This window comes from Lytechinus variegatus, chromosome 3 (assembly GCF_018143015.1).
Source record: "Lytechinus variegatus isolate NC3 chromosome 3, Lvar_3.0, whole genome shotgun sequence".
Taxonomy (NCBI): domain Eukaryota; kingdom Metazoa; phylum Echinodermata; class Echinoidea; order Temnopleuroida; family Toxopneustidae; genus Lytechinus; species Lytechinus variegatus.
The window spans coordinates 46,238,348-46,265,293 of NC_054742.1; the positions used below are offsets into that span (position 1 = coordinate 46,238,348).

General features: G+C 36.7%; 1 protein-coding gene across 1 annotated transcript in view; it reads left to right on the top strand.

Annotated features, from left to right (window-relative positions):
* Positions 1 to 367: 367 nt before the first annotated feature.
* The window catches only part of LOC121411174 (cyclin-H-like), a 31,132-nt gene continuing 4,553 nt past the window's right edge, over positions 368 to 26,946 (top strand). The window contains exons 1-10 of the mRNA XM_041603738.1: positions 368 to 413; positions 8,109 to 8,269; positions 10,244 to 10,366; positions 12,139 to 12,212; positions 14,447 to 14,651; positions 15,570 to 15,677; positions 16,415 to 16,470; positions 18,445 to 18,518; positions 20,026 to 20,137; positions 20,905 to 20,980. Coding sequence (XP_041459672.1) covers positions 8,153 to 8,269; positions 10,244 to 10,366; positions 12,139 to 12,212; positions 14,447 to 14,651; positions 15,570 to 15,677; positions 16,415 to 16,470; positions 18,445 to 18,518; positions 20,026 to 20,137; positions 20,905 to 20,980 — 945 coding nt within the window. The 5' untranslated portion in view covers positions 368 to 413; positions 8,109 to 8,152. The remainder of the gene's footprint in view (positions 414 to 8,108; positions 8,270 to 10,243; positions 10,367 to 12,138; positions 12,213 to 14,446; positions 14,652 to 15,569; positions 15,678 to 16,414; positions 16,471 to 18,444; positions 18,519 to 20,025; positions 20,138 to 20,904; positions 20,981 to 26,946) is intronic.

Genomic DNA, 26,946 nt, shown 5'->3' on the forward strand with positions numbered 1-26,946 from the left:
TGGTTCAGTCAAGTTGATCTTTCTTGTCAAATTTGTAAAAATTGAAACATTGAAAAACAAACAATTAAAAGAAATGTAGAGTGAGGGACATTATCGATTCTTTCATTGTGCATAACTATTTTGTGAAAAATAAGCGAAACTTTAAAATGTCATAATTTTTTTATTTTACATCTGATTTTGATGAAATTTTCAGCACTATGCTCGTCTTATTTTCTCTATTGATTCAAGTCAACATTTTTTCTGAGCCGGTGGACTTGCTTTTATCGTCACACCCGATCGTCACCCGATGCGCGTCTCGATCTTGTCAGCATGTTTGGTATAATGTTGCATCCCGGGCCATACATAGAGGGCGCCCGCATCAACTCTGCATAACAAGATAGGGGCTCATGCGACGAGGGCGATATAATCGGCTGGTAAATATCAAAGAATTTTGCCATATTCATAATATTTGGAATAGCTTTTAAAGCACTGAAATAAAGGTGTCCATCAATATGATATAGTAACATACCCTTATGTCGAGAATGAGAAAAGAGAGGATGCTGAGCCAGGCTAAGCGGTCGTTGACTTGGTACCGTCAGGCTGAATTCGAGCTAACCAAGGGCCGGAGCTCCCGCGACCGGGCCGGCCGGGAAGCTCCCCCGTCATAATAATGCCGTTGGCGTAGTGGGAGTATCAATCTCAGTAGACAGCAATAACCGTCGTTTCTGGGGATTTATTCAACAATTTCTGACATTTTACTAGTGAGCCAACGCAGTTCAGCAGAACAACCAAAATACAGAGACTGAAGCTTTTGGTCTACAATCTCAGGTGAAATAGCATTTCTACCTTTCTGAAATGCTTTAAAGTAATAGCTTGGCCTTGGGTCTCCAATGAGGCTTTATTTTTTTTAGATTTTAGAATCCATTGTCATGAAAAGATCAGTTAAGACTAAGAGAATTAACAGTAACACTATCATAATGTACCCAGTCCCAGGCCAGAGCTACCAAGTAACCAAGTCTCACGCATTGTGCGTGAGACTCACGCATTCAGGGTCCGTCTCACGATCTCACGCATGGCACCCATTTTTCTCACGCATCGGAACCCGACAGAAAAAATAGAGAAAAAGTAGCATTATTTGCTAGATTATTCGACTGACCGACCGCCTTCAGGTCTAGCCCGGCACGCGAGACGAATCGAGAGTGCAGTCAGCGCACAGCTATTACGTGATACGATGAATCGCGTGCGTGCATCGCATGGTTTTGTAGTATGGATCAATGTCATGATGAAGCCCATATCTCATGCGCGCGCGCCTTTTCGCAATGTACGAGTGTAAGTACTGGCCGCGCACGCGCAGAGACGCCAAGTCATGAAAATCTCATGCATAACATTTTTTTGAACTTGGCATCTCTGTGTACCATTTCTTCTTGATATGTACCATTTCTTCACAAATGAATTAAACAGAGCACATTGGTTCTGTGTTGATTGCGAAAAGGAAGCAATTGACGCAGCAAAGCTAAAAGTGAAAAATAAAAAGACAACAACAATCTTGTGTAGTAATGTGGAAAAAGAATTGGGTGAAGCTGTTGGGAAAATCTTACAAAATGCTCAATAGACAATGAAAGAAATGGTTGATGATGGTCTAAAACAGGTGAAAAAATCCTATGCAGAAGTAAGCAAGCAAGGGCTAATGATGGTTCAGGTCAAACAAGGCAAAGAGTAACTATACTCCAGAGGTCAGATCTAGAAACTGATAAAAGATCTACAAGATATGACAAAAACAGTGAAAATATTGACCACGTTGACACATGGTGGCATTGAGAGTGTTGTAAGCATGATCACGATGGAAGAACTGGTTGACAGAGAGCGAAGGAAAAATAATATTGTATTCTACAATGTACCGGAATCGAAACAAGTTCAGATCCCAGATAGGGTAGCTGAAGACAAGAAACTCATTACAGACATTGTCACAAATAGCCTCAAAGTGAAAGATGTCATCATTAATAAGGCTATTCGCCTTGGAGGCCAAAGGCAAGATAAGGATAAAGCAAGAGTTCTGCTTGTACACTTGGAAAACGAGAGCATGAAGAGGGACATTCTAGCAGCATCTAGGAACTTGCGTGAGAATGAAAGATGGAGAAACACTTACATTGCTCCTGACATGACGAAGCAGCAGCGCGAAGAGAGCTGGAAGCTACACCAAGAACTGAGGGCAAGGAGAGATCAAGGCGAACATAACCTGATGATACGACATGGTAAGATAGTATCACGATGGAGAAAGAAGGACTTCATAAAAGACGATAGAGCAAAATCAGCCCATCAAGGTGAAAATCTCAAGGAAACTGTGAGTAATTCATCTCCAACATCTAGCGACGAAGTTAGTGATAGTGATATTGAGATAGATGGCACATTTGGAGCAGTTGGTGGGGCTCCTAAAACAGTATGACTCAAGGGTACTACTGGAGAACAAGTGAATAATGGCACACAACTCAACCGAAACAATTTGAAAGTGCTATACACGAATTCTGACTCGTTATTAAACAAAATGGAAAATTTACTCATTGTGATTGGAGTGCAAAAGCCAGATTTGATTATGATATGTGAAGTAGCACCAAAATCAAGTTTGTTCAAGCCACCCCGGAAGTGTTAAGACTAGAGGGATTTCAGACATTTACAAATATTGTTCGGGAATCCAGCCTTCGTGGAGTGGTAGTATATATTAGTAATAGACTAAATGCCCATGAAGTTTCCTTTTCTGTAGACTTTACCGAATCCATATGGTGTTCAATCCAGCTAACTGGAAAAGATAGATTGTTAGTGGGATGTATCTACAGGAGTCCATCAAGTTCGAATGAAAATAACAGGAAACTGTGATCTTATTAAAGCAGCCAGTGAGAATGGAGAAAAGTACTTATTGATCACTGAGATTTTAATTATCCCGAAGTAGACTGGGAGAAGTCATATGTGAAAGCATCGCCCAATCATCCTTCAAACATGTTACTAACTGCTACTCGAGAATCATTTCTTATACAACATGTATTGGAACCAACACGTCATAGAAGCGGACAGAAGTCCAATACTTTGGACTTAATGCTTGCTAACACTGACACCATAGTTACTGTACTGCAGTATCTTCCACCACTAGGACTTAGTGATCATGTATGCTTATTTGCCCAATTGAATGTAAATAATGACCTGAAAATGTTAGAAACAAAAGAAACTCGTATGATATTTCAGAAAGGAGACTATGAATCTATGAAACTTTCTCTTGAATCTATCAATTGGGAGGATGAACTTGAATTACTTGATTGTTATCGAGCATGGAATTTGCTGCGAGATAAAATGGAAGTTCTTGTCAAAAAGTATGTTCCAATGAGACAATGTAGTAAAGACAAGACGGAACATATATATTACTAAACCAATCCTGAAACTTTCTAAGAAAAAAGCACGAACCTGGAAGCGCTATACCAAAAGTGATTATAGAAACGAAGACGAGAGACAAGCAGACTTAAATTCATATAAAAAGGCAAGGAATGAGCTAAGAAAGGCAACAAGAACAGCCAGTCGTAACTTTGAAGATGACCTAGTGGAAAGTATCAACTTTAATCCTAAGGCTTTTTGGAGGTACGCAAATAGCAAGATCAAAGGTAGAAGTCAGACAGGAAGTCTTAGAAGAGATGATGGATCTCTAGTAGAAACCGATAAGGAAAAGGCAGATGTCCTTAACAAATATTTTTGTGAAGTATTTACTGTTGAAGACTTACAAAACTTTCCAGATTATGTGACTGGATTAGATGTTGATATATCTTGTATGGAAAAGCTAAGATTTGAATTATCAGATGTGATAAAAATGATCAAAAACTTGAATGTGAATAAATCAGCCGGCCCAGATGGGATCCATCCTAAAGTGCTGAAGGAGTTGGGTGAAGTTATTGCAGAACCACTATCTATCATATTCAACAAGTCAATGCATGAAGGTAAAATTCCAGCTGATTGGAAAAAGGGAGATGTAATTCCTCTTCCCAAGAAAGGAAATAGAACACAGATTTCTAACTATAGACCGGTGAGTCTTACATCGATTGCAGGAAAACTAATGGAAAAGATCGTGAGGAATGCTGTAGTGGATCATTTGCAAAATAATCAATTGTTGTATTATAACCAACATGGATTCATCCCAGGATGGTCATGTTCCACACAGCTTTTGTATGTGCTTGAAGAATGGACACAAATGCTTGATGAAGGGAAGCCAATCGATGTTTTGTACTTAGATTTTCGCAAAGCATTTGACAGTGTTCCCCACGAAAGACTGCTACGTAAATTAGAGGGACACGGAATTACGGGCCAACTTCTTATCTGGATGAGAGAATTTCTGACAGGAAGAGTTCAGCGAGTACGAGTAAATAGGGAACTATCTCCATGGTCTCCAGTATCAAGCGGAATACCGCAAGGGAGCGTTCTCGGACCTGTTCTCTTCCTAGTCTTTATCAATGACCTATCATCTGCTGTCAACAAGAGTAATGTTGCTTTATTTGCTGACGACACCAAACTTTACAATATAGTGAGTGACTTATCACAGATCAAAGATCTGCAAGAGGACCTGGATAGACTACAATTATGGTCAGAGAAATGGCAGTTACCGTTCAACAGTAGTAAATGTAAAGTTCTACACATCGGAAGGAATAATCCAGAAGCAAAATTTTATATGCTGGAACAAGAAGTGAAGTCAGTAGCTGCTGAAAAGGATCTTGTAGACACTTACGTTCCTTTGATTCAAAATGAAGTGCTTCAGGATAAGTCAAAGAAATTAGGCATCCTTTTTTATATAATTTCAATAAATCACAGAAGTTTCAACTTTTTGCGCACTATTTTCCTTGTAATGAAGTTCAATACTCGTAGAAAATCAATTGAAATAGAGCCGATGGGATACAAGATACCTGCATTTGATGAAACTTCCGCCCTTTGAAATTTCAGAGTTTCATTGCTCTGCGCGGGAAGGAATATCTTCCTCCCGACAAATACATTTCTTTTCTTCTGTTTTGCGAGTTAAAGATATGCGCTGTCGCTAAATTGTTTGTAATCAATTCTGATCTTTCCAAGAGAAGTATTCAATATATCTTTGAGAATACCCTTTTCTCGGGACCATTTCCATGGAAAAAATGATAAAACGCTTTAGCTTCGGCGCTTCGCGCGGAGTTATTAGTATTTTAATTTCCTCCATTGTATTCCTTTTTTGTGCGTTCATAATCACTTAGAAAACAAGGTTCAAAATCGTCAACTGAATTGGAACTGATATAGGTACTAGAGACAAGAGAGATGGCTCCTTTTCATTTAAATTTATGAATCACCAAAAGCTTCGCGCTTCGCGCAGGAGGGGGGAACTCCCCCTCCCTGCACCCACCCCCTAGGGAACGCGCTTTGCGCGCTCTGTAAGTGTTGGCACGCTTTGCGTGCATTTACCGCCCCCTCCAAAATGAAATCCTGGCTACGCGGTTGAATTCTATGGTACAATAAGTACGATTGAAAGTACGATGATACAATAACCTGGTGGACTGTACTTTTACGGATGATGATGATGTGATCGTTTTCAAATTATCAGTGTCCAAAGACTTGCGAGTTGGCTTGAAACAGCCCAAAATATGCCGAAAACAAGCAAGAGCCTGTTAATACCCTCTAAATGTGTGTGTGTGCATTTGAGTTTTGTCAGAAGTGTTTCAATCAGATATGATTATTTACCCTTTTCCCTTTTACTTCACTATCAGAAAGACGTGATCAGGTCTCGAACCTCTGCATCAATTTGTAACTTCCCCACATAGCTTGGATTACAGGCGCACGCCACAACGCCCCAAATATTCTAAAATGTGAATGGTTCCATATTCTTTCTCACAAACATTGAAAATCCATGTCATTTTCATCGTACTTTGCACATAGATACTTTAGCACCTAAATGTTCCAAATATGCAAAAATTAAGATGGGTCCATGTGCTTGGATTTTTGCTATAGAGCTTCAAAATAAATCAAATTTAACCCAAATGGATGTTCTTAAAAATTGCACATTAACAAAAATTTGGCATTTTTTAAACCTCATGAGATCACAACAATAAGTTTAAAGCTCTATTACTCAGTCAAAAATTTTGACTCAAAATCCATGAAAATCTCATCAAATTTTGCAATATGATAAGTAATTGTATCCTTAAGATGGATAATTTATTTATATTGCTTTCAATGGTTTGCTCATTTAAGTCTAAAAACACCCTCAGTTCTTAGAAATTGCGGGAAAGATAACAAATACTCAACCTCAAAAAATTCAAATTTCAATAACAAACTTCAGAAGTAAAAGAAATGCTGCACTTTATTAAAAACCGATGTCATTTCCACCAAACTTTGCAAAGTTGTAGAGGAAGGTATATATAAGAGGTGCAAACATTAAAACATATGGGTTCATGTGCTTGTTTTCAAACTATCGGCACTCTTATTAGAGCAAATGTGCTTCTTAAAACGCCCCAAAATGCGCCAAAAGCTTTGTATCTATGTGTGGAAAAATTCTGACCCACTTTACCATTTATTCAAACTCGGGGTCATATTTGTCATACTTTGCAGCACTACAGAGAAAAATATATTGAAATTGTAGAGGCTTTTTAAAAAAATGGTCCTTGGAACAATTCCAGTTTATTAGCTTCATAAAATAACACATCAGATCTGCAGTTAGTGCAGATAAGGAGAAAAATCAGCTCACAATACCTACAGCTGATTAATATCCAGTTCATTTATTGTGACATCACTGAGCGCGCAGAGTGTAAATTATACGCAGATCATGATGACTACAAACAACTGTGGAATATCCTTAAGCGTTGCGTCTGTCTGTCCCCCCACTTCGTTTCCATGCAATAAATCAAAAAACATTTTTTTGGATTTAAAAATTTTGGGTGTGTAGGAAGAGGACACCAAAATACCGGGTAAGTTCCAAATCGGAGTCCGCAGCTCACAGCTCATTAAATATGCGAGTTGGTTTCTGCGTAATAACTCGAAAAATATTCAAATTTTTAAAAATTTTGTTGTGTAGGTAGATGACACCAAAATACAGGCGAAGTTTGAAATTGGAGTCCGCAGATCAAAGGTCACAGCTCATTAAATCTGCGAATTGGTTTCCATGCACTAACTCAAAAAATATTTAATGGATTTTAAACATTTTTGGTGTGTAGGTAGATGACACCAAAATACAGGCTAAGTTTGAATCGGAGTCTGCAGGTCAAAGGTAACAGCTCGTTAAACATGCGAATTGGTTTCCGCGCACTAACTTGAAAAATATTTGATGGATTTTAAACATTTTGGTGTGTAGGTAGATGACACCAAAATACAGGCTAAGTTCGAATAGGAGTCTGCAGGTCAAAGGTCACAGCTCATAAAATATGCAAATTTGTTTCCGCGCACTAACTCGAAAAATATTTGATGGATTTGAAACATTTTTGGTGTGTAAGTAGATGACCCCAAAATACAGGCTAAGTTCGAATAGGAGTCTGCAGGTCAAAGGTCACAGCTTATGCACATTGGTTTCAAAGGTCTAAAATTTGTTCATATGCATATTGGTTTCTGCACGATATTAAGTTCAGTCATATTGAATGAATTTCTGATCGCGTTAAACGGGTGCATCTGTGTCCTGCTTGGGACACGTCAAATTTCTAGTCTGTGTTTAATATCATCAGAATTGTTGGTTTTGAGCTAAGATTTCATGAATTCATAAAGTTAAGTTTACTTTGATGTACAAGATCGAGATCAATGATAATATGGTGACAACCTAATTTTAAATGCATTCTCATGAAATATTTTTTCCTGCAACTACTTTCTTTTACCTGTATGGTAAATGTCTACAAATGTCACAAGAAATGAAAAAAATTGAATACATTACTAAATTACACAATCATTGAAGTGGAAGTAGGATTAGCTTGTTGCACCTCCTTACTTTCCCCTCCTAAATTGTGGATTTATGTACATAATGTCTAGCTGAATCTAGTTTTACACAAATAAAATTTTTATCATTTTGGCAATGAAATGTGAGGGGAGAATAATTTCATTGGTTGCTATCTTGTTCTTTCTCATCTCTCTCTCTTTTTTTCTTATGTTTTGCGCTCTCTCAGACTAGTCGAGACGAGTCATAATTTTGATCAGGATTTATTTGAAGATGTATCATACCAGCACTCAACTGAGAGCATGGACATTCTCATCCCAGGAAGAACTGAACGAGAAACGGTCGGCTTCCAACCAAAGGTACAGGGAGGAACATCAATCCAAATCTCAGGTGAGACTTGTCCCCGGGTGGGCCACCTATGTTGACGGGTGGATATCATGCGTGTCAAAAAAACGTAAAAAGGACGTCTTTTTCAAGATAGGGCACGTTACGTACGTAACGTGATAAGGGTGTCAAAAACACAAAAAATAATTAAAAAAGGGTATCTATTTCGCTAGGAAAGCTTCATGTTTAGGGTCAAATTTGCAGGGATGATAAAACAAAATTAAAATGTTTTATAAAGGATGTCCTTTCCCCCCAACACTACGTGTTTAGAGTCCAATTTGCGCGAGGTGTAGAAGTTGGGGCCGTACTAAGCCAAATGGTGTGTAAAGGTAAAACCGCTGTACTTGTTTAGGGGATCATTTCAGGGAATACTTGCCAAGAGTATCGTTTTATTTCCAATACTTGTGAAGGGTAGGGTTTCAGATGCCAATACTCGTTAAGGGGTGCATTTTCAGAATATGGAAAATACGTGTTTAGGGTGCTTTTCGAGACTCCATGGTCGCGCATGGTATCCACTCTTCAATGGAAGTGGCCCCCCCCCCGGGACTTGTCACAAATACATCACAAGGTGAAATGAATTTAACATACATGGAGTTGAGGTGAATTACATAGTACAGACCAACCTCTCTTATCCGGACACGTTGAGACTTGGGACCAGCACCAATCCAGATAAGGGATTTATCCGGATCTGGGAAACTGAATATTAGATACAATGAACAGCCTTCCTTATGGTAGCTACACGTAATCTGTTGTAGTGGGCATACACAGACAGTATTCCCTGCAGTGTCATTGCAAATTACATACCTTGAAAGAAAAAGAATGACTCGATGAAACTAAGTTTTAAATTTGATCATCGCAGCGAGCATCGCAGCTTCGCAAAGCCAGCCATTGTTATGACTGTAGGCTCAAACATAATAGATGGCACTGTCTCTATGGAGGCCCTTAGCGCTAGCTAGTGAGACGGGTTGTTTTTTCCGAAAAATAAAAGAGAATGTGATAAAATGGTTGTGCTGGACCTGATTTACTGGAAATTTATCATGTTTAAGTTCTTTCAGTGATTTGGGCAAGATATTTTCATAAAAAATAATGTGGTTGTAGGTAGACTATATTGGAAAATGTATGTAATCAAAGTGAGTTTTGAGTTTAGATTGAAAGCTCATTTCCCCACGTACAAGATTGACAAAAAAAGGAGAAGAAATCTTAGCAAGTGTACGTTTGGATAATAGAGAGATTCGGATAAGGGGAGGCTGGATAAGAGAGGGTGGACTGTAGTTCATTATTTAATATTGTTTTCTTGGGCATTAATGACAGTCAGCGGATCTAGGTGGGGGGGCGAGGCACATCCAGCCTATGACTCCCCTTTTGAGAGTTGTAGCCAATATTTTTAATGTAATATGTTGTTCATACACAAGTGTGCCCCCTTCCCCCACTTAAAGAGGCACGGCAAATATTTTGAATGGGAATATATTCATTCACAAGTGAGGACCTTTTTTATGGGGATGGTGGGAGGGGGGGTTATCATATTTTATGTGGGAAAAGTAACCTTCATATTTTTGTGAAAGTCTGGGGGGGGTTTGCCTGCTTGTCAAATTTTCCAAGGAAAAATGTGCCCCCCCCTTTGGAAAATCCTGGATCTGCCCCTTATGACAATCCTTTATGTTTTTTTTACTGCATCAAAGCTCATGTAAACCTTTTGGGGAATATTGGGAATTGTATTATATAACATTCCAATCTAAGAAAACTGCAGGGACTATTATTTTCATTCATTGGATGTTTCTTTGTGAAAATTGGAATTTAACATTTGAGAATGTATAGTTCCCTGTGTTATTTTTATGTATTTCTGATTCAACAGGTCCTTTAGATGCTAACAAACAAACTTAAGAAACAATGATAAGAATTTATACATTTTCAGACCATTCTGTGCCTGAAAAATGGATGAAAAAATAAGCAGTTATAATTATCTTTACACACTCTTTGCAGGGTAAAGATCCAACCACTTTCTTCTTGAGTGAAGGAGAGGAGAGGACACTTTGTGAATCATATGAGTTTCTTCTTCGAGATTTTTGTAAGAAGTTTCAACCCCCTGTGCCTCCTGCTGTGGTGGTAAGCAATATTAAGTGTTTTATGGAACATTTCAATTAATATATACTTCTGCTTTTAAAGGCCAAGTCCATCCCAGAAAAATGTTGATTTGAATTGATAGGGAAAAATCAGATTATGCTGAAAATTTCATCAAATTTGGATGTAAAATAAGAAAGTTGTGACATTTTAAAGTTTCGCTTATTTTTCACGAAATAGTTATATGCACAATTTAGTCACATGTGAATGAGAGAATCAATGATGTCCGTCACTCACTATTTCTTTTGTTTTTTATTGTTTGAATTATACAATATTTCAATTTTTACAGATTTGACAATAAGGACCAACTTGACTGAATCATAAAATGTTGAACAATGGTAATTCCACATGTTCAGGAAGAAATACAACTTTGTTTCACCGCACAATGAAAAAATTAGAATATTTTATATAATGAAATACAAAAGAAATAGTGAGTGAGTGATGTCATCAGTTCCTTGATTTGCATACCAACCAGAATGTGCATGTAACTATTTTGTGAAATTAAGCAAAACTTTGAAATGCCATAACTTTCTTATTTTAAATCCGATTTTGATGAAATTTTCAGTGTTATGCTTGTTTGATTTTTCTCTTTTTATTCAAATTAACTTTACGTTGGGGTGGACTTGTCCTTTAACCCTAGATAATAGCCGCTTATCTGTAAATAGCGAACAATGTGGTTTTGATGTATGAACAATCATTTAGTTGTTTAGCTTTTCATCACTACTAGTATTTCATTTTCTTGTCATAGTTTATGCATGAATTTATAGTATAAATGACAGGAAGTATTTTTTTTTGGAAGAAAGGTATTTTGTGCATAGTAAACTTTAAATATGAGAAGCTTGTGAATACTCTTCTTCTTCTGTAAACAGTACAGGCCACTGTCTGGTGTATTGTCGTACTGGTGAAGTGCAGAGTGTAAGTGTATGTACATCATGCGATAAAAAATTGCTTACAGCGTGCAAGTAAAAACAAGTACTCTCTGCTGTGCCCTTCACTGCATGGATTCTGTGAAGTGTGTACTTCAACAGTGCCTTAATAAATGCTGGTAGTGTAGTTAACAATTCCCAGTGAGGGACATTGGATCAGAATAGATTTAGATTGATCCAACAATTTCTTTTCCAAATGTTATATTGGTAAAAACAACAAATAAAAGCAACAAGTGCTAAATGAGTGTAGAAAAATGATGCTCAGTAATTATAATAATTTGTTATCTATCTTTTCCCGACATCAAAATTATTATGTAAATATTTCTGAAATACATCTTATAATCTTTACTTGCCAAGATACTCGCTGAATATTTCTTTATATGCCTATAGGTCTCATTTATTTTATTTTATTTTATACTTGGTTGTATTTTTAATTTGATTTGTATGATATATTTTATTTTGAGTTACCTATGTGATTTGATCTTGCTATTCTGTTGTATTTGTTATTGTATTTGTAAATGTGTATATTCTATTCATCTTGGCTATACTCTTGTTTGTGTGCATTTTCCATAGTCAAAAGTTACCAGATATAGGTTTATGATAATATGAAGATTTATGATATTATGATAAAAATGATATGATGTAGATTGAATGGAAATACAATCTTATGAAATCACTGATCATTGTGACTACTTGAGTTTGGCAAAAAAAATTATTATTCTATATTTTGCTGTTTGCTACTGACGAAGTCTGGAGGGGGCATGTAGCATTTCACCTAATCTATAATTATTTTGTTTACATGGATAGTATTTGTCTCTCACTTATGTACAGGGGACATCATGTGCCTATTTCAAGAGGTTCTACATTTATAATACAGCTATGGACTACCATCCCAAATACATTATGTAAGTGTTGATAAAATATTTGAAAACAAAGACTATCTGCTTCATTTAATAAATAAGTCAATGTGTAAATCAGTCTTTAAATGTTATGGAGAGAGGAGCTCTGGAAAATTGGATATAGAGAGTAGAAAGAAGTAATTTGATTGAGGTCCCTTGATTTGTTATGAAACAAGATGCCAGTTTGTACAGTTTCCTTTTCTAATGCAGTTTTTTTTTGTCTCACCTGCATAGCAGAGTGAGACTATAGGCGCCCCTTTTCCGACGGCGGCGGCGTCAACATCAAATCTTAACCTGAGGTTAAGTTTTTGAAATGACATCATAACTTAGAAAGTATATGGACCTAGTTCATGAAACTTGGCCATAAGGTTAATCAAGTATTATTGAACATCCTATCAGAGTTTCATGTCACATGACCAAGGTCAGAGGTCATTTAGGGTCAACGAACTTAGACCATGTTGGAGGAATCAACATCAAATTCTTAACCTGAGGTTAAGTTTTTGAAATGTTATCATAACTTAGAAGGTATGTGGATCTGATTCATCAAACTTGGACATAATAGTAATCAAGCATCACTGAACATTTTGTGCAAGTTTCAGGTCTCATGATTAAGGTCAAACGTCATTTAGGGTCAATGAACTTTGGCCAAATTGGGGGTATCTGTTGAATTACCATCATAACTTTGAAAGTTAATTGGTCTAGTTCGTTAAACTTGGACATTAGAGTAATCAAGTATCACTGAACATCCTGCGCGCATTTCAGGTCACATGACCAAGGTCAAAGGTCAATGAACTTTGGCCGAATTGGGTGTATCTGTTGAATTACCATCATAACTTTGAAAGTTTATGGATCTGATTCATGAAACTTGGACATAAGAGTAATCAAGTATCACTGAACATCCTGTGCGAGTTTCAGGTCACATGATCAAGGTCAAAGGTCATGTAAGGTCAATGAACTTTGGCCATGTTGGGTTTTTTTGTTGAATAACCATCATATCTCTGTAAGTTTATTGGTCTAGTTCATAAAAAGTGGACATAAGAGTAACCATGTATCACTGAACATCTTGTGCGAGTTAGAGTAGTTTTCAAATTCAGCACTGCTGCTATATTGAACCGCGTGATGCAGGTGAGACGGCCAGAGGCATTCCACTTGTTTGTGTGTTGTATAACGATCATTGCTTTTGTTCTTTATTTCTTTTTAGTTGTAACATAATCACATTTTCAACATCTGTTGCAATTTCTGGACTTTGGTTATTACAAGGTTTCTGGAATATAGCTTTTTTCAGAAGGGCAAAATGATTTTAAAGGCATATCCCCAGTTTTATGACTTCCCCCTTGGCCTGATCCATTATGTTTAACTTGGAAAACGTTTAAATGCTGTTAATAAATGGGCTGACACATTTACCCAGGCGGGGGTTAAAATAAAAGACAAAAAACCCTTCCCAAAATGATGCTTGAATTTCACATTTAACATCCCCCAAAGTTCCTTAAATTTCCTATTTCACATCTTTACATCCATGCAATGCCCATCTATTTTCTATACGTCCTTGAAATTGTTTTGATTTAGTTGGATACTGTCAAGAAAGTGAAGTTACCTTCTTTCTCGACTATGAAAGATCATTTTCAGTTGATGTCACACTTGGTCTACATGTCATGTGGGACTACAATAAGTGCGATATTATGCAAAAGAATGTCTCTCCTATCTTTATTTGTATTTGGCCTTTCATCCAAGATCAATGTACAAATAAATTTACGTGTGTACAATGACAGAATGAAGAGTGTTGTCTGCGGTACTAGTCCAGGTTGCCTATGAAAGAAAAAAGTAAAATCAATACTATAGCCCACAGGCTCCCTCTCCCCTCCCTGACCTGTGGCCCGTTGCAGAGAGAGTTGCAATCAATCGCAACTCTAAAAATCAAGCGCAACTTGATTTTCAACCAATCAATAGCGCGCATTTGGGACTTGCGATTGATTTCTTGGCTTGCGTTTAAACGCAACTCTTTCTGCAACGGGCCCCTGGACGTGTGTGGTAACATCCAGAAGATTAAAAATGCATACATAAAATGTGTATTAAATGATAATTTGGATGGAAATAACATTTTAAAATTATTTATCTCAGAACAACAAATATAGTACGATAAGAAAAAAATAATGGTCAATTTGAAAGAAAAAAGAAAATTTAGGCTTATTTATTTCAATTTCAGGCTGCAGTACTCAAGTTAGATTTCCATTGTGTTACAGGTTGACATGTGTGTACCTTGCCTGTAAGGTGGAGGAGTTTAATGTCTCCATCTCACAGTTCTGTGGTAACCTTCGACCCGAGGAGCAGGAGAAAATGGCTGAATTGATCCTGAGTCATGAGCTTCTTGTCATGCAGCAGCTGAACTTTCAGTTGACTGTTCACAACCCATACAGACCCATGGAGGGTCTCTTCATAGACATAAAGGTGCATACAGGGTTGGTATGGCCATTGAGTTTTTTAGCAAACTAAAATGAACAAAAGCATTCCCTTTCCATCTCGTCTCAAATTCCTCTTTATATCTTGCCTGGGATTTCTAATTGAAATTTATGCTCAAAATGTTGAGTTTAACATTCACTTTAAATGATCTAAGGACCTGGGACCGTTTCAGGAAAGTTATTAGTACTGACAAGTTGTCTTTCTCTGACAGTTTCCATATTAACAGTCAGAGGCCAGTGCCTTTCAGCCAATCAAAACCAAGAATTTCACTGAAATTGTCAGTACTGACAATTCAGTCAGTGCTGACAACTCTCATGAAACACCCACCTGGAGAGAATAATTATTCATGGTTTTTAAAATGCTGCCTGACGAAGACTAGCAGGTCGCATTTTAAAAGTTGTAATTCCAGTTTGCTCCATCTTGTGACAACAGACTGAATTATCAGCTGTGTCTATTACCACGATGATCAGCATCTTCTGCAAAACATATTGTAAAGCGCTTAGGGCATGTGTTGAATGGAAAAGCGTCATCTAAATGCAAAAAAAATGTTTGTATAATCTTGTACCATTAATTAAGGCACCTTAAATGTAAGAGCTTTTGTCTTTCACTCAGGAATCCCATAGTCTGCTGTCCATTGCTAATCCATAAATTCTCAATCAGCAAAACAGTGGGTTATGCAAGAATGCTGCTGGACAGACTTATAACATTCTTATAGCTGGATCTAAAGGCACATTTTTTGACAAATACCTTCCTGCATTTCCCATTGTTTAGTCTTATGGTGAAAGTGAGAACAGGCTTCTTGAAAAGCCCCTCGCAGGATTCCTGCTTGCAAGATATGGCTCTGCTTTTCGGTATGAAAGGTGCCTAGTAGCCTACTGTTACCTTTTTCTTGTTTATGTGCTACAGACAAGGTTTCCAAGCTTGAAGCAGCCTGAGCTACTGAGGAAAGGTGCGGAAGAGTTCATCAATCGCTCTTTAGCTACTGATGCATGCTTACTCTGTTCTCCATCACAGGTAAGAACTATCACCCAAGTATTAGAATATAAGCTTTAAACCTCAAAGCAAATACATACCAGCAGCCTTGGTTACATGTATAGCGCCACCTCAAGTCCAAAACTACTCAAATCTTGCCAGATTTTTAACCCATTTTTCTTAGCATTGTACTCTTGTTATATAGTCCCACTTGGAGTTTGACACATCAATATTTGATAATTTTTTTGTTTGCTAACTGAAAGATGTCAGTTTGATTATCTTGGTTTTAGTACCCATTGGTATTAAATTTAATGTTGTTCATGAGAGCAGCAGTGTCACCAACAGTATTATATTCAGGGAAAATATGAAACTACAAGGATACAAAAGAATATTTTCAAATAATTGAATCTGGAGTTGAATCTACCCAAAGAAACAAAGGCCTTTGTCTCGCATGACTTATTATTTTGCCCTTGGCCTTTTTTTATTTCAGGTGGGGGGGATCCTTTTTAATTTTCACATAGTGCATTGTGTGCTCTATTGAAAATGGCTTTGCCCTAAAGATATTGATATCTAAATCCTACAAGAAAAGTAAATGATACAAGTTTTGTTATAAATATGATTTAATTCCCCCAGTAATTGTCTTGACCAATCAATAATTTTTTAGAGTTTTTTTAAAATTAATTAAGATAGGGGGGCTAATTAAAGTCCTTAGGACCAATAAAAATGTTACAAAGAATGTATAAGTTTTATTTATTTTCCCTGAATGTTTTCTCCTACAGATTGCTCTTGCAGCCCTCGTATCAAGTTCATCTAGACAAGACACAAACATTGATAAGTAAGTCAATGTTAATTTTCTAAGCCTATCGCTATCTGCCCAGGGTTTTCAAATTATCCTGCTTTTTCTGATCCAGCAAAGTATCTTCCTTGAACTGGTTAATCTTTACACAGTTTAGTAAACCAGTTTAGAAGATTGCTTCACTAGCATCTCATCACCATCTCCTGAACTGGTTTTCATAACCACTTTGCATAAAATGGTCTTGTTGCTATGGGAAAGCCCTGGGTGGGCTCACATGTTTAGAAAAAGATTTGAAACCGCAGTGTTGGCATTCTGCACACACCGGGTAATGAGTGGTGCGCCCAACATGCACACACTCTTGTACTTCTGTGCGATGATTCCAGAAGAATGGTTGGGTTCCACCCATGCGTAGACCAGTTTAACAAGGTAAAATTGTTTTTGAAAACCTTGTTGCAAGGTAGTTTTCCAAACTGGGATGGGAGACCATTTACTGTCGCTTCCAAGACCTCTTTGATCATCGCCATTACATTTACATAGTTTCCACTAGACTAGTTTAAGAATAAAGATGAGAGCAGAGTTGCTGTAAGTCGTGCACAATGTTATGAATTATTAGTAACTTGCTCACAATTGAGATTCTCAATAACTTTGATTCTCATGCGCTAGAGGTGAGATCCACACTTTGAAGATTTAGAATAATACTTGTTAATGAGCAACTAAATTAAAAGTTTTTCATTTGTCTTTTTTTTTTCCCATGGCTATTGTCTACTCTTTAAAGATTAGACCTAAATTGCGCATTTTCTGAAGCCCAAGGTCATGTTCTTTTCTTGAGTGAAAAACTGACCCCACTCAGGCTGATGTAGATAAGATCAGGGTAGCTAATAATAAGGTAGAATCTCAAGATTAAAGGGGAATCCAATCTTGGGCATGAAATGTGTGAGAGACAATAAAAAATTGAGAAAAACAGAATGGTGATAGTTTGAAACAAATCGGACAGGCAATAAGAAATTTATGCCTGTTTTAAAATTGATATCCTAATAGATGTAAATTTCAAATTGGCAACGGTGTAAGTGACTTGTGACAAATGGTGGAGACAACTTTCCCATAGGCCATGAAAATAAATATCAGGGATTTGTGGGGTTTTGCTAATTATCTATTCCACTTGGGCAGTAATCAAAATATCCTAACACAGGCGGCATATTTATTTATGTTTACATGAAAGAAAATATAATATGGGCCAAAAAACAAAAAAATGACATTTTAGCCATTATATTTATTGGATTATTAAGTGTAGTCCTTGCCATACATCACTATGACATCACCAATGCGGACAAGTTGAAAATCTCCATACATGTATAGTGATTACTGATTACATTTTTTTCAACTTTTAAATATTCATAATTTTTTTTACTTTTTGTCCAATTATGTTCAAAAGTTCAAAAGTTCAAAATTTCACCTGTTACTTGACTGATGTTTCTTTTTCCTCTAAAATAACATTTTATTTTGGTTGGATTCCCCTTCAGGTAAACTTGGGTATCTGGTAAAATGTCAATTTTACTGCCCGATTGAGTGTTCACTACCTGGGTATTGAACCAAAATAGCACATACAGTTTTAATGACCTAATCAAAATTATAGTATTTTCTGGTTTGGCAGAAACACTTTTTTGATATGGTGTCAATAAAATGTATTTTAGTATAAAACAGAATTCATGTGTGAAAGAACCCAAAAAAGAAAATCTTCAGGATGTTATCATTGTATAAATTCTGATATCCAATCACTAATATGAGGTGGAACTTAAAAATATAATTCGCATTATTGACCCTTGAGCTAAACTTCAGACAGGCTTTGAAAATGTCATAAACTGTTATTGATTATCAGATATTGTCTTGATTAATTTGTTAATGTTTTCGTTGATTGATTTTACTTGCTTTAAGAGATTAAATCATAATCAGCTTGGACAACCCCTGATTATAATTTCATAACATGATTTTTTTTGTGAATTTTTTTTTTTGCAGGTATGTTACTGATTTTCTAATGAGTGGAAGAGATGACCCAAAGGATCTTCCTGATGTAGTCAACACAATCAAATGTAAGTTTGGAAGGCTTTAAGGAGAAGAGCATAGGGGGTTGATTCTTACAGAGGATTTTGTGCAATGTATTTAATTGTAGATCACTTCATGAAAGACTTTAAATATGGACAATTATGAGATTTCATCTACATTTTCTTTCTATATATATGTGACCTTGATAATCATGTGTAAAGTCCAAGCTACATTTCTGTCTAGGACCCTTTAACATGAAGCGTAGTGACTGATTATATGATTGATTTTTTTTTATTGATCACACACAATAATCAGTGCTGGAATCAATTGCTGGACTCGGCCCACAATCAATGGCTAAAGCCCCTGTCACATATAAACAGATCTCAAGGATGCTGGCAGAGCATGACATCTACGTGGATTATCAGGGCATCAATATGGGCCAACACGCCAGCTACACAGACCATCCCAGATTGCTCTGCCAGTATGGCAGTCCAAAGATGATGCTGGATGTTTTTGACAGCCCCAAAAGTGTTATGTTGACCTCTTAGATGTCCACAGACCTGATGATGATGTGTTCTTGTAATGCACCGGTATCTGCCTCAGCTGGGCGCTCATGGCACTGGCTCAAAAATAGGAAATATCCCACAAATTTCAATGTCTTCAAACAGTGCTTAGGATCATCATTCAGTTCAATTACTGTCCTAGTAATGCTAAAATTGAGTTATTCTTGCGATAATGTTGGAGTGGGGAACTGAAAGGTCTTCAGGTGAGACTCATAGGTTGATTGGGTCTCTGCTCTCTGATAAATTGGCAAAGGCTATTTCACAGCTTTGGTCCAGAGATGTAGAAGGCTCTGTCACCTTAGGTTGTGTGGCTGAGAGATTCAGTCAGCAATGCTTGATCTGCTGATCTGAGACTGCGTGTTGGTCTATCCTGAGACCTACACAGACCTCCATGGTGGACCAAGGTGTCTACACGCATCTCTCCTCTGGATCACCCTAGATCTGTTCTGGGATACTCTGGGGCCCGTTGCATAAAACTTTTGCGATAAAAAAACTGGCAAATAAACGAAACTCTGTCAAACAAAATTATGCCATTAAAAATTACACTTAAAAAAAACTCTGGTAAAAAAAATTTGCCAGAGTTTTTTATGGCAAAACTTTTATGCAACGGTCCCCTGTGTTTATGATATGTGACTGGGGCTTTAGCTTTATGTTATGTTTATGTAATGTATAAAAGATGAAATATTAATTTCTTTAGTCAAATTTTGCCCAGTTGAAACAGAATTAGACAGTGACTTCAAGATATTTGACTTTGGCTGACTCATCTGCAGTTGCATTATATTTGCCATCTGAAGCTAAAATTGAATGATGTACATGTAGGCTACATCATTACTAACTTCATCATCTTTGTTGCCTTCAATCTTGTTATGGACAAAAAATGTACAGCTTTAGGAAATGTCCCCTTCTCTATTCTGAGAATGCTTATGCTACTTATCAAATTGCAGTCATTATTTTCTGAGCTGCTATTTTTTCCCTTACCTGTTGTCTGCAGTGATACGACAGATGGTGAGAAAAATGCCTCAGCTTAACCCAGAGGTTGCCAAGCAACTAGAAAGGAAACTTGAAAAATGCCGTAACGAGGAACTTAATCCAGAGAGTCTAATGTAAGTAATACATCAAACTTATTCCATTACATACAAAACACTCATGTGCCATCAATAGTCGAGAAATACTGAATTTCTTTCGTGTGGTATTCTTAAGTTTTGAAGAAGATCAAAATGCATGCCCAAATAAAATAAAGACCCACTTGAGACAAAAATAAAGATCAGTGAGTCGTTACAAGTGTTATTTCAGACATCACAAATTGATATGACATTGACAGTTGTACACATGTATAAAATTTTGCTCTCTTCTGCTCTCTTTATATTTCCCACTCTTTTTCTATCATCTCCAAATTTCCCTTTCCCATGAAAATATTTCCTTCTATTTCTCTCCCAACACTCATTTGCTCTCTTTCTCTCTCTCCTTATTTCTTACATTTCCCATTTTATTACAACCAATACTAGTATAGTGATGATGGGGTTGGTAGTGGTGGTTCTAGTAGTGGTAGTGATGATGGTTACCCATGTACACACTTGGCCAGCCACACGATTGCTGTGAATGGATGGTTGATAAACTTGTTTTGGAAAATAAATCAAAGGTCTTTAATGTGACGTGATAATTGTTTGTTTTGCATTCTATGCAGGTGGACCGACAGACTTAAAATGAAAAACAGCAATAAATGTATGCAAATTCTATCATGAACTGAAACATAAATCTAACCATACTAAACCGCAGAAGAGGCAGTTGATGTTGCAGACCCTCATTGGTTGTTTCTGGGAGGAAAGTGCAAGACACTTGTTTTCATATAAACTATCTGTTTCTTTTCTAGATACAAGAAGAGGTTGCAGGATCAATTGAATACAGAGGATGAAGAAATCTATATCAAACATCAACAAGATGCAGAGGTAATGGCCATTCTTTTGTCTTTCAACCTCAAAGGCCCGAGTTCACAAAGGTGGTTTTGAAAGCCCACGGTTGAGTCCATGGTTTATGCAGATTTCCGAAATAAATTATGCTTAATTTAGCATGTATTGGGCGCGTTTATAAAAAATGTCAAAGGCTGTTGCGCACTTTGGTCACAGTGCCCCAAATTGACGCCCCTTGCCGTGGTTGTCCACGCTATTTTATTCATGAGTCCACTCTTCAAACAGTGGACTCATGAATAAAATAGCTTATCTAACCATGGTTACAGGCGTCAATTTTGCGCATTGTGACAAGACACGCATCAGCATTGGAAGTTTTTATACACGCACCCGATACCTGCTAAATTAAGCATAATTTATACAGGAAATCTGCATAAACCATGGACTCAACCATGGGTTTTCAAAACCACCTTTGTGAACTTGTTCCTTATTGTTTGTCTTCCCTTCTCATTTGTTGTGCTTTATTTAATGAAGTCTTCTCCTTCAAGTGGGGAAACATAAATCACTAAAAAAACATCACTTAAAAAGGGTTTTCTGGAATGAAAACGAAAATTTCTGTAATATTCTCTAATAATCTTTTATATTGCAAAACTTGGCAATTATTGCTGCAGTGGGTACCAAACTTGGGTCATAGATGCACTAGGGACACCTTCATGTTATGGTGCTGCTGTTGGAAGTGGTCACATGATAAGGCCAAATGTCAATATAGGTCAAAGGTGAATAACTTACACCTGCAAGACTCTCGTCACAGATGAATATGGTATGGTTACTTATTTTCAACCAAAATTGGCTTTGGGTTTGGGCTTAAGATTCATCTGTTACAAGGCTGTACTACATAATGCCTTAGTGTTTTCTGTTGCTATGACATAAATTTGAATTTGTAAGAAGGCTCAATGATCTGTTCTGCAAGTGCTTTTTGTTGTGTAAGCACACACAAAATAAATATAGTACACTGCTGAAACATGATCACCATTGTTGTTGCCACTACTGTTGGGGGTTGGGGAGAGTAATCTGGGTTGCTGCCCCCTGCCGAGAGAAAAGAAAATGGTTGAAACATCTCTCCAGATTCTGATGAATATTCTATAAACTTCCAACAGATAAAAGTTTGTCAGGAATCATGATTATTAACACTTTTTGCACATTATTTAGGGCAGATACACTGTATCATTTCAAAGGCATGAGCATATGGAGAATAAATCATTGAGGATGTGTGACCTGATTATGACTTTTCTGTATAGATAAATAGTGCCATCTGGTGATCGGTTGAGTGGAGTCCATTTTATAGTTTTGTCCATTATTGATTGTGCAAGTAGACCTTCATCCAAACAATTGGTGATCTAACTAATTTGGGTATTAGTACCAAAAGACATCAAGTCATGATCTATCAATTTGAACATGACTTAACTGTAGTCTTGCCAAACAGAACTATCTGGAAATCAATGCATACTAATCTTGTAGTAAGGGATTCCTTGTCAATTCTTTAAGGACAATTGTTCCTATTAAAAAATCTGCACATTAAAAACTAACAGTCTGACTAAAATCCATTCCAACTCAAATGCAAGCTTGCTTACCCAGTAGCTTTAGAGAATGACAGGTAAGAACAATTATTGCTCTGGCAAATGTCTGGTCACCATGTACATATTTGCTGTGCACTGATGTGTGTACCAATAAATCTTCCTTAATACATAGACAACGAATGATTTAATTTCTTTTTTCTTTTTTTATATGAAACACCAAGATCATTTTGTAAAATATTTTTATTGGAAAATATACTCTGTCAACTAAGCTTCCCCATTTGAAGTACACAATAAAATGGGTTTCATCACAATTTGTTCATGACCAAATAAACCTACCCAAGCCTTCACTGGGCTGTGGAATGCTCCTGGCATTGTACTGTGTATCCATTGACTGCAAGGTCACTTAGGAAACAAAAAACATTGTATGACCTATTAAGGCAATATGCTGACCTCTTTTCCACTTGAAAAATAGATTATAAAGTCCTTGTGAGTTTTTTTGTTTTTTTTTTTGGGGGGGGTATTGTGGGGCTTACAATTAGAATGGATTGAGGGCCTTGGAATGAACACCAACTCAACTATTATAATGTTCAAGGAAAACTTTGCGAATATGTGAATATTTGAATATCTGCTATTTTTGCCTGTAACTGAATGGCAATATTTAGTGTATTGGCTACCTAGACCATTACCAGTCTGTCCCACAGCTGTCTGTCTTCCTGGTGTTGACACTCTACTATAGTAGTATCATTGTATGACTCTTTAATTGAATAACAACTTTGCCAAGCATTATTAGCGAAGTGAAAATCTGTGTTTACTCTTGGCCTATTCGTAAATGGAATGTTGATCATTTGCCACCTTTCCTTTCATTTTTTTTGTTTTAACTGACTTTTTTAAGGTCACAGCACACCTCATGGTTGGTTGCAATCCGATTTATTTTTCAATGTTTTGACATTTCTTATGAATATTGGAGCATGATATACATCATACTATTCAAAGTTTTCACGTGTCATGTGAATACTCAAGGTCACGTCTATTGCAACCATAACTTACATGAATATATCCATTCATACCAATGTTGTGGCAATTGTATCACCCCATGATCTAAACCCAATTTTGCCCCAACTCCAAACCTATTGTAAGATCTGTTATTACCCAAAATGTTGATATAATTATGCTTTCAGTTTTTCCAGACCTCAAATTAAAATAGATTATCTTTTTCATTTAGATTTTCTGATTGAAGTTCAGTTTACATTCTCATTTCTTGTGTTCATGAGGGTCCATTTTAACATTTTCAAAGGAAAATTCTAGCAAACTGTTCTACTCAGTCATCACTATTGTTTATAGAATAATTTGGAAATTTGAATGCCAAATGTGCTTTTGAATTCTACATCTACAATTTAAGATTTTTTACACACTTGGCTATCCATAGTAACTAGAAGTCAAATCAGACTTCAGAAAATAACTGCTATATTTGTACCTTCTCATTGTAAAGTTGCCACCCCCCTTAATAATGTAAAAGATACTTGATATTAATTAAGTACACAAAATGTGCTAACGGCTTGTACAAAAAATGAAGTTTTAATTGAATATAACTAGGAAAAAATAATGGCAAGTATTTCGAAATAGTAACATTAATATATTCAAGTATTTGCATCAGGAAACCATAAGAAAAGTTCAAACAGTGTACAGGAAAGACAGACGCTCGGGATGGGGGGGGAATGGGTTACTAAATTTTTTAGAGAGAGTAGCCCTGTACTGATTGTCAGATTGCGATAACTTTCCTGTTCTTGTTTGACATGTGGAAATGCATTATTATCTATTGTGTATCAAGCTTTGTGGGAAAGGTGGCACTACAAGATGTTCATAATAAAGCTGGCCGTCTGAGCCATCGACAGTGAAATGTACTTTTAAAGCATTCCTAAAGCTTTGGTAGAGGCTCGATAATATGACTTGAATCTGAATTGGGCTATCTAATATTCTACAGTCTTTTAGTTTCAACTGTCATTTTCAATGATTGATTTATTAAAACAAATGTTCATATTGAATCCCTCCAACAAAAAATTTTCAGAACCCTGAAAATGATTACTCTTTTGATTTTAAAATTTATTATTATTTGTTTGGCATCACCTGTGCCTGGGAGGCGAAAAGCGAACTGAATCACTATGACCCGCAGGTCTCTCCTCCCGATATAACTGATTGGGGGGAATGCAGGTGGACCACTACACCGGGGTTTCCCCCTACTCTTAAACGAATAGTGCAGTGGGTTCTTAACGTGCAAAGGTGGTGACTCTCCTCTACACGGGGCCTCCATTTAATGTCCTATCCGAGGGACGGAGTGTTTTTTCCATTGTAACATAGCCTGCATCTATGAAACATGGGAGAGACGTTTACACACAACGCACTGGCTTCAGTCATCCGCCCGGGGTGGACTCGAACCCACGATCTTTGGTTCGACGGGCAGACGCGTTACCGACTGAGCCAACACCGCTCTCAGGCATATTACTCACGCATATTAAATTGCCTTCTCAAATACTGTACTCCTTTCATTTGTATGTGTTTTACATGTATGATATGGTATATTCTTCAATTTCTATCAGTCTATTCAAACTTGTAAATTAATAATTTGTAGATTTTTTTTTTTTTCTAGTAATAGCGATATGATGTAATTTTGCTCTCTTTTCCTGTATGCATGGGCGGAAATCCCAGGGGGAAAAGGGGGTCGTGTCCCCCCTACTCAAAATAGTTGGGGGGACATTTTGGGTCTTTGGTGATGCTAAGAAATATATCACTCAAAATGGGAATAAAATGTGCGTTTTCGGACGAGATGACCTTTTTTTTTCCTTTCAAATATATTTTTGTCGAAATGACCTTAAATATTAGGTAATACCCTTTTTTTTGCTTGTCAAATTTTCCAGACCCTTGTCCCCCCTACCTTTTGGGAGAGATTTCGGCCCCTGCCTGTATGACCGTGTGTTTTGAATTTGGCTGGTATATTGCCAAGTTTTGATACATTCCTTTGAATTTGATTTATTGTAAAATTATTACAGAGGTCAAATTAATCTTGGGTCATCCATCGTCATGACTGGGTTTCCTTGTGACTTCCCTCAATGCCCATTTCAATGGACTTGGAAGTTTGTTGTCCTCTCTTTGTCCTGTAATGATTGAATGCTCTCTGTACAAATTTGCCTTGCCCCCCCCTAAAAATATGAGAATCTAGCCTGTTTTCGTTTATAGGTCACTGTCAATGATAATTCTGAATGTGTCATGTCCACATCCTAGTACATGTAACCATGTACAAAATTAAGGTGATTTTGGTCAGAAATAAAAATTGACCTGTAGCAAAAAATATATAAAATAGGTTTTCACTCCAAAATGAAGGTGATTTGGAGTAAATTTAAACTTTTTAGCATACCAACCTGATTTCCAGGGGCTGCTGCCTAACATACGCAGCACCCCGCTTCCCAGGGCCATGGTTGTTTCCCTTGACAATGAGGAGAAAATTATAATATTTCATATCAGAAATAAACCCATTCTTATACGTCTTGATACCAACCAAAAGTTTTTCCATTTCAAATATTTGCTGATTGTATTAACACCTATTCATTCCAAGGTCAAGAACGTTACCCAAAGGTCAGTCACGTGTTTGATATCACTCAGAAAATATCACAGACTTGATTGTTTTCAAACCTACATTTTATGTGTTTCCTGTAGAAAATGAATTTTCACTCTTGTTATATGATGGAATTAGTCCAAAGTTCATAATGAGATAAAGGCTTTTTCCATAAATTAGTCATTATTCTTTTCCTTTGCTGTTTTTCATAAATGAATTGGTTAGGAAATAAATAAATCAAACTGATTTGTATCTGGGTTTAATAATCAAAGTTAATAAAGTTGCATGGGTGACCATGAGATCTTTTTCTTGTACTCTGACTGTTTGACTCTAATCCCTCTCTCTCTTTGCTTCTTTTTTTTTCTTTGTCTGTCTTTTTCTTTCCCCCTCTATATTTTATCCTCCCTTCCTGTCATTCTTTTTCTTGCTCTGCTCAAATTTAAATTTTAATCTCATTCTGATTATTAAAAGGTCAAGTGCTATTAGTAAGTACAGGCTTTATATTTTTGGTTATTAAAGTTTTGAAAGAGTTTGCACGTGTTCCATGATGTAACTTCTAACCTCTTTCAATGATTATGTTTAAATTGAGGAGAAGAACATTGTCACATCAGAAAAGAGATCTGTCTAAAGGAATTCAAATATCCGGATTAATATGTTTTAAAGAGTCAAAATATATTTCAGTTAAGTGCTCTGTGAAGTGATCCCTTGATCAGATGACAAGTAGCTCTGTTTCAGTGTCCATGTATTTTGCATACTGTATAAACAGTGTGAAGTCATCCATAGGATTAGCAATAGATAAGCATTTCTTGGTTCGCTTTTAAACA